Source organism: Schistocerca nitens, chromosome 10 (assembly GCF_023898315.1).
Source record: "Schistocerca nitens isolate TAMUIC-IGC-003100 chromosome 10, iqSchNite1.1, whole genome shotgun sequence".
NCBI classification, from domain to species: domain Eukaryota; kingdom Metazoa; phylum Arthropoda; class Insecta; order Orthoptera; family Acrididae; genus Schistocerca; species Schistocerca nitens.
Window position 1 is genome coordinate 46,557,691 of NC_064623.1, and position 9,479 is coordinate 46,567,169.

The 9,479-nt window shown below is 38.5% G+C and overlaps 1 protein-coding gene across 2 annotated transcripts in view; it reads left to right on the forward strand.

The window, feature by feature from the left end:
• LOC126210209 (organic solute transporter alpha-like protein) overlaps positions 1–8,624 on the forward strand; it is a 340,980-nt gene extending 332,356 nt beyond the window's left edge. For both annotated transcript variants that reach the window (XM_049939388.1, XM_049939389.1), the window contains exon 7: positions 6,967–8,624. In XM_049939388.1, the coding sequence (XP_049795345.1) occupies positions 6,967–7,244 (278 nt within the window). In that variant the 3' untranslated portion in view covers positions 7,245–8,624. The remainder of the gene's footprint in view (positions 1–6,966) is intronic.
• The last annotated feature ends 855 nt before the right edge of the window (positions 8,625–9,479 follow it).

The following is a 9,479-nucleotide window of genomic DNA, read 5'->3' on the forward strand; positions in this document are numbered from 1 at the left end:
GCTCGCGTTCTTCATTTTATCAATTTGACAACCCTCTCAAAGGACATTTGATTATGTTGTTTTCCTTTTTAATCCTATGCCTGTCAGTATGTCTTTCATCGTGTTCTCCGTTTTGTTGCTGTTTTAAACTTGTGACTCGCGGTGCATTCCTAAAGTAGTCTGGGCGCTAATGACCGTTGACGTTGTGTGCCCTAAAACCACAAAAAAAAAACCGCTCAGCCACAGCGGCCAGCTCATATTCTTCAGTTCCCCACAAAGTAGCTTGTCAATAGAACTGCATTGTTGATCAGTATCCTTTAATATAATTCCTTCTTTCATGCTCCATTAATTCTCACTAGATAGCTGACTTTATCACCTGCAAAACATCCCCACACCAAGACCGATGCTCCACCAAACTTCGCCATTGGTATCACACACTGACTTTACACATGTTATCCACAAAGTTGATGAATAAACATTCAGCAGTGGCTTCTGAGCATTTAAAATTTAGATTTGTCATTGAATAACACCTTGGACCATTGCCGCATGCTCCAGTTTTTATGTTGCTGTGCCCATTGCTCAATGGTTTTTTGGCTGCTGCACACCCTTTAAATCTCGTTCAGAGATGCTGTTGCACTGTTGAGACAGAGATTGGAGCTGCTCACTTACTATTTACTTCCTTGCAAGTTTCAGGTGCATTAAGAGTCCCCCTGACATTTACTCTGTACTCATATGAAGTGATCTTCCATGTATGATGTTACTCGAAGTCTTCCAGACCACGAACACTTGCAATGGTATCAGTTTGCTTTATCACTGCAGTGTACTCACCGCTGTAGATTAGGCTTCATCATCTTGTCTTACTAGAGTAGCCTTGTAGATGCAGAGCTACAATTACAGCACATTTTTCAATTCCAATCACATGCATCCACCCTATTAAGAGATAATACGGTTTGAAGCCCATCAAGTATATAAACACACTGTTAGATGCACACTATGCACTGTAAAATATTGTGAACTGATTATGGCACAGACAGCAGAAGGAATGAGGCTTATTCGAATGGAAAGTCACCTCATTGTTGTTGTGGAAACTCGTCAGTGCCCCTCTAGACAAACAACCACTCAAATGCACGACTGAGGCACTTGGCCTGTATCTGTTTATGCTTGTCTCACTATCAGAATGAGGATATGATAGAATGTTCAAAATGGAAACCCTGTTTTAATGATACAGCCATAGTTGTGATAGGTCACAGAAAACTTTTGACCACTAGTGTGCATTTTATGGTTGTTGTCAGTGATTGTTACACTGGGTGTTCTTACTAAAATAAGATACATGATTTCTTACAGTTTTTATAGCTCCTGTAATTAATTTATAGCATTTATAGTTATGACATATATTGTTACATATTATGGTGTGGAAAGTTCTAGTGGAATATAAATAATGTAGGAGGTAACAACTCACTGCCCACAAAGGAGGTAGCTTACAAAACCCTCATTTGACCAATACTGGAATATTGCTCTTTAGTCTGGTATCAATACCAAATAGGATTGAAGGAGGAAATAGTGAAGATCCAAAGAAGAGTGTTGCATTATCATCACTTATTACTATCACAGTACTTGTTATGTGTTTCTCACACCACATGAACTCTAAGTTGTAGGGTTGGATTACAACAATAGAATGCCAAATCTTCCCATTTTCTGCACACTTTTCTCAACGTGTTAATCAAAGCAAGAGAAAAAATAATACTTGTCTCAGTGCTTATTGATAATGGTCTTCAGGTTTTAATTTAAGAAAATCACACTTCTTATATGTTAAGAATGTGTTTGTTTCACAGCCTACTATTGTCCTCCCCCAAAAACACATTTAAAAACAGTTCTTTGTGAAATAAGTTCATAGGCTTCCTTGGCAAGTGTCATTACAAAACATCAAAGCAACTAAATTGCCAGCATTTAATGGACTTTGCAGAGGTTCTCTTCTGAGTGGCAATTTAGTTGCTTTAGTGTTTTATAATGATATGGCCTAGTACTCAAATTTATTAGGTTGACTGCATAAATTCGTATCATTTTGATTTTGCATGTTGGCATACAAGTTGTTATGGGTTTATTTATCGATTGTCATTTCTTTATTTGTAGTTCACAGTTGCAATTTTTGTTTGCATATTGTCATTTGGAGATAGTGAGTGGAACTGTGGATGCTAGATAATGGAGTGCCAAGTAGAGTAATCACATGTATTCTTCTGTTTGAGTTCAGTAGAGGGGTGACAGCAGCAGAGGCAACCAGAAACATTTAGGCCATGTATGGGGATAATGCTACTGGACAGAGCAAGGCAAGAAAATGGTTTTTTCTCATTTTACAGAGGATCATTTTGACATTAGTGATCCTCCATGTACAGGAAGACTTCAGGGTTTAATGAAGATCATTTAAATGCATTAATCCACAATCATCCATGACAGTGTACTCAAAAGCTGACAAATGTGGTGCACTGAGATCATTCCATCATCATGCAATATTTTCATGTAATGGGGAAGGTTCAAAAATGGGTACCACATGCTCTAAGCCACTTGCATTTCTGCTTGATTGTCACCAGTTGCTCATGAACATCACCGACCATTCCCATCCTGCATCACTACTGGTGTCGACAAATGGTGACTTTATGCTAACATAATGGAAAGAAAGGAATGGTTGAGCCCAAACAAAACAGCAACTCCCCATACAAAGACCTGTGCAGATCCACTGTGGCTCAAGTTTAAAAGAATAGTTGACCATGGACTGGATAGATATGTATTCAGTAGAACAGTTCATAATGGAAGAGAACCTCCATGGCATACAGTCACTGTATCAATACTTCTAAAGAAACAGGGATTACTGCATAGTAGGTGTAAAAGAAAGCGCAGTGCTATAGATAGAGAGAGGCTGAATAAAGCTGTCAAGAGAGCAATGCTTGACATTTTCAATGACTACTTTAGCAGAATATTGTCAAATAATATTTCATAAAACCCAAACAAAATTCTGATTGTATGTAAAGGCGGTAGTGGCACCAAACTTGGTGTAAAATCCCTAGCAAATGAGACAGGAACTGAAATTGAGGGTAACAAAGTAAAGGCTGAAATGCTTAACTCTGTTTTCAAATGCTCCTTTACAAAGGGAACCCAGGAGAATTGCCCCAATTAAATCCTTGTACCACTGAAAAGATGAATGAAATAAGTATTTCAAAAATGGCTCTGAGCACTATGGGACTCAACATCTTAGGTCATAAGTCCCCTGGAACTTAGAACTACTTAAACCTAACTAACCTAAGGACATCACACACACCCATGCCCGAGGCAGGATTCGAACCTGCGACCATAGCAGACCCGCGGCTCTGGACTGCAGCGCCAGAACCGCTAGACCACCGCGGCCGGCGAAATAAGTATTAATGTTAGTGGTGTTGAGAAACATCTCAAATCATTGAAACTGAATAAAGCTCCACAGCCTGATGGAATCCCTGTCAGATTCTGTACTGAATTTGCACTTGAATTAGACCTTCATCTAAATGTCATAGATCCCTCAAGCAAAAAACCATGTCCATTTCTTCAAAAAAAAAGCACAGGTCACACCCATCGACAAGAAGGGTAGTAGAAGTGATCCACAGAACTACCATCCAAAATCCTCGAAATCAATTTGTTGCAGAATCTTAGAACATATTCTGAGCTCAAACATAACGAGGTATCTGGAACAGAATGACCTCCTCAATGCCAACCAGCATGGCTTCCAAAAACATTTATCATGTGGACCCCAATTTACTCATCGCTAATATCGCTCACATGATGTGGATCAAGGCAGTCAGGTAGAGTAGTATTTCTTGATTTCCAAAAACCATTTGATTCAATACCACACCTATACTTAGTGTCAAAAGTGCAATCATATGGAGTATCAAGAGAAATGAGTGACTAGATTGAGGACTTTTTGGTAGAGAATACACAGCATGTTATCTCGAATGGAGAGTCATCATCAGATGTAGAAGTAACTTTGGGTGTGTCCCAGGGAAGTGTGTTGAGACTTTGTTGCTCCTGTTGAATATTAATGACCTTGCTGACAATAGTAACCTCAGAAATTCTGTAGATGATGCAGTGTTGTGTAATGATGTACTGTCTGGAAGAAGCTGCATAAATATTCAGTCAGCTCTTGATAAGATTGCAGAGAGATGCAAAGATTGGCAACTTGTATTAAACGTTCAGGAATGTATAACGTACACTTCACAAGATAGAAAAATATAGTTCCCTATGATTATAATATCAGTGATTCACTGTTGCTATTGCCCAACTCGTACAAATACCTGAGTGTAATACTTTAGATAAAGCAGATGCTAGACTTTGGTTTATTGGTAGAATACTGGGGAAGTCTCTACAAAGGAGATTATCTACAAATTACATTGCTTACAAATCACTCATGCAACCGGTTCTAGAAATTTCTCAAATGTGTAGGATCTGTACCAACTAGGACTAACAGATGATATTGAACAGATACCAGCATGAATGTTCACAGGTTTTTTTAACCCATTGGAGAGAGTAACAGAGGTACTGAAGGAACTGAACTGGAAGACTTTTGATGATATGCATAAAGTATTCTGAGAAAATCTAGGAGTAAAGTTTCAAGAACTGACATTCAATAATGAATCTAGAAGTATACTACAATGTAGTACATAGGGATCATGAGGATAGGATCAGAATAATTACTGCATGCACAGAGGCATTCAATCAATCATTCTTCCCATGCTCCATATGTGTAATGAAATGGGAAGTGTGGTGTCACTGCCAGACACCACACTTGCTAGGTGGTAGCTTAAATCGGCCGCAGTCCATTAGTACATGTCGGACCCGCGTGTCGCCACTGTGTGATCGCAGACCGAGCGCCACCACACGGCAGGTCTCGAGAGACGTACGAGAACTCGCCCCAGTTGTACGACGACGTTGCTAGCGACTATACTGACGAAGCCTTTGCTCTCATTTGCCGAGAGACAGAATAGCCTGCAGCTAAGTAAATGGCTACAACTTAGCAAGGCGCCAATTGTCACAGTGCATGTATCTTAAGAGTCTCATTTGTATAGTCAAGAGAGATGTACCAAAGGAAGCATTAAAAGTTAAGTATATTCCAAAAGCTACGTATTTTCTTTATAGCAGTCATAACTTATCCTGTTCCAGACTTGACGCCAGTCGGCGTGTGTGTACGCGTGCCTTTCGGCTTCCTCCTCAGTGTGGCGTGACTAGCTTGTTACGCCACAACAGGAAGAAACCCTATTAACTGGTGGAATTGGATCTACTCTCTGCAATTCACTTCCTGGTGGTTTTCAGAGTATAAATGTAGATTAAGATGTGGAACAGTGAGGGTGTGATGTACTACAAATTACTTCCTTGAGGTGTAACCATAACTACTGACACTTACTGTTAACAACTGCTTCTTGCACACACAATCCAAGAACAACAACCAGGAATACTGTGTGAAGTGACGCTACTTTATGATAACACCCACCTGTACTATGCTACACTGACAAAAGACTCTATACAGGAGTTGGGTTGGGAAGTCATTCTACAACCACTTTATTCACCTGATCTTGCACCCTCTGATTTTCATCTTTTCCGCTTTTGATTGAACAATCTTCAAGGAGCTCCCTTTACAGATGAAAAAGCACTCTGAACATGGCTTGACAAATTCTTCACTTGAAAACCATGTGATTTCTATTTTCACAGAATCAAAATTCACAGACTGTTGTCCATGTTGAAGGAGAATGTATTATTTGTGACTAGGGTTGCCATATGCCACAGATTTCACGGACAGTCTGCGATTTTAGGGTAAATGAAAACGTCCGGACCGAAAAGGCAAATGTCCACGATATTTGCTGGATTTGAAGTTAACTTCCGGTAATTTCAAAAATTGCTGTCAAAGAAGCATCAATATGTTATTGTGGAATTTTATTTCTCCATTCCCAGTCATAATGCCAATGTAGAGAGAGTCTTTTCCCTCATGAATTCTCAATGGACAGAAGAAAGGAATAGGTTAACAGTAAAATCAGTTAATGCAATGATGCAAATACAGTACAATATGAAAAATGTAAGTTGCAGTGAATTTCATAAACTGATTGAGAACCAGATTAAGTTCCTTTCATCTATTCAAGGTTCTGAGAAATAAGGTTGGTATAAGAAAAGCTCAAATGATAACAATAGAACTTCGTGTACTGAATAATGTAATGCATATTCTTATTTTTTGTAATAAATGCTTTCTTAATGAAGTAGTCCTTCCTAAACTCTGGATCATTAATTAAATGCACATTTCCCTTAGCTTATGGGCACGAGGACTCCTTATTCCTCTTATTTCCTTTGATCGGCTACGGTGGCCGTAAGTTTTGTCCTGGTTTTGGATTCCGAGATTATGGCAACCCTATTTGTGACTAAAGTCTCCATTGTGTTTATTAAAATTATTGGAAAATGCTATGAACTTATGCATTAACCCAGTATTTTGCTGCATGTCATTACATAAATATTTTTAACAATTAGTACGCTACATTGGTATTAGAACAATGTAATCAAAACTAACTTCAAAACATTACAGTAATTTTACAAAGTGTTTACAGGAACAAATTACTCACTTTCTTACTTAATGTTGAATGACATCTCAATAATTCCTCAAAATGTAAATTTTTTGGTCATAATTCAAGGTTTTCCACATTTTATGCTTTCTGTATTTTCTATGCCTAGTTTTCCATTCATAGTGGACCACAACATTTGCCCACACTTGTACAAGTTTTTAAATGGTTATCTATAAATAAATCTGCCTTTTCACACAAAGCAATTGTTTGTCTTGAGTATGGTGTAAGTTACGTTTTCTAACAGTGGAATGGGAATTCCAAGTACAGCATTTTTTCCATTTCCATAACAATCTTTGATCAACAAGAATTATTCTTAAGTCTGCAGGAGCAAAATTCTGATACAAGAAACTGTGCTACCCTGTTCCAGTGGTGTACAACTCTCTGATGCTTGGTGAGATGGTCATCCTCAGCATATGGGCACGGTCGCTGTACAAGAAGCCGCTTCCGGACATGGGGCTGCCGGCACAGCGCCCCATGGAAGTGTGTGTGCTCAGCAACCTGTATCCACATGTACTTTCCTCTCTCAACAACAACACAATAACCTGCAATAACAACAACACAGGTGTTGTCAATCATAACAGCAACAACAGAAATGGCAGCTGTAGCAATGGTGAAAGGAATGAAGATGACTCTGGAAAGAGCTGATTGGCAGATTTTGTGGCTCACTGAGTGATAGACAGTAACGTGTGATGTTTACTGGAGTGGATGATGAAAGACATTTTTATGGTGCTTAAGCCCCTAGGCTTTAAACTAGAATGTGACAGTGATGCAGATTTAATCTCATATCAGTGACTTAGTGTAACATTTCCAACAGGAGATGAACAAATGAATGAGAGGGAGACTCTGGACTCGCAGCCTGTCATTGCCAACTGTTTATGTTTTGGTCAGTACATTCTATTGATATTAGTGGTATTATGTTGGCAACGAACATCAAATTGCTAAGATTTTTAAAAGTAGTAAAAGTTCATATTTTGTACAGTACATTACACAGTGCAGTCATAAGCAATGTACTCGTGTCGATTGCTAAACGCATTTCATACAGTTGTAACACAAACAGCCTCACGTAGTACCAAGAAAACATGAGTTTTTCCTCTGTACATGTCTCACTTTCTATTTTGCACAAGTAATTGTTGCTAGAGCCTAACAAGAATACTCTTCATGACTGTTCTTTTGATGCACCAATGCACAATATGTTCAGGAATTCTTTTGAAAAATAGCATGTGTACATAGTAGTGAAATGCAACACTTATTGGTGTTGTATAATGTAATGTGTTGACCAAAACATCCAATGAATCACTATAAACTACAACTACATATATTTAAAAAAAAGAATACCAGACTATTAATTCCAAGTTTTTAGCTACACTTATCAACACCAACAATGCATTCAGAATAATGTATTCCATATAATAAAACCTCATGTTCAACAAGCAGGTGTCTGTCACATACTATTGTTATTTCAAATCCATAACCTGAAAAAATGTGTAGTATGTTTTTTTCATATTTTAATGAATGATAGGTGATAAACCAAACTGTACATCAATGTCTTAGGTGGCACATGGTTCTGTTGTACCAGATAGTTTTGAAACAGAGAAAAAATTCATTCTAGAAGTAATACCTAGGCTATGGCTGTGCCATTTTGCAATGATATTCTTTCTTACAGGACTGCTAGTCCAGCAACACAAACAAGAGGGCTTCTGTGAAGTTCGAAAAGAAGAAGAGACTACTGAAGCCATGAGGGAAGGTCAGGAATTGTGTCTGGATAGCTCAGTTGTCAACGACCATGAAAGTTAAGGTTCTAAGTTCTAGTCCAGTTCCATCATACAGTTTGTGTCTGTCAGTAAATTTTGGAACAGCACAAACTCCGCTGTAGAGTCAAAGTCTTATCAGTCAAAACCTTTAGGTCATTACTATTTCAGTCACTGTTTCCCCTCCAACAATTTTGTAATAAAATATACAATGTACCAAATCCCAGGCTGCTTTGAGAATAACTTTATACACAAGTGACATCTCATTTGTGTCCCCAATCCCGGTCAGATTTTAGATGACATTCCTCCCCCCCCCCCCCCCATCCACCCCCTCCCTCTATCTGTCATCATCTGACTGGTATGATACGGGCTACCACAGACTCCTCCCCTACACTAGCATCATCACCTCAGAGCAGCACTCACATCCAATGTCCTCATTTACTTATTGGATATATTACAATCTCTGTCATCCCCTACAATTTTTACCATGCTTCAAGGAATATGCAAGTTATTCCCTGGTGTCTTGGCACATATTCTATCATACTGTTATTCCTCCTCATCTTTTCCACATGTTTCTTTCCCCATTGATTCTGTGCAGAACATTCTCATTCCTTCTCTTGTCATTCTTCTGTAGCACCATGTTTCAGGGATTTCAGAAATTTCTCTTCTCCTTTGGTTTTCACACAGTCCATGTTTCACTACCCTTCAATGCTGTGCTCCAAATGTTCATTCTCAGAAAGTTCTTCTTCAAAATAATGGCCTATGTTTGATACCAGTAGACTTCTTTTGGATAAAAATGCTATCTTCACTGGTTCTAGTCCACTTTTTGTGTTGTCTTTGCTTCTGCCAAAATGAGTTACTTTACTTCCAAAGCAAAAGAAGTCCTTAACTTCATCTACTTCATTGTTCCCCTAATCTCATTTCTGCTATTCCTATTTTTTTTTTCTTTGGTTTACTCCCTGTCCATATTGTGTGCTCATTCAACTGTTCACTCCTTTTAACAGAATCCTGTAATTTTTCCTACTGTCACTGAGGATAGCAATGCCATTGGCAAATCTTATCTTTGATATCCTTTCATCCTGAATTTTAATCCCACTTCCAAACCTTTCTTGTATTTCCATCATTGCTTCTT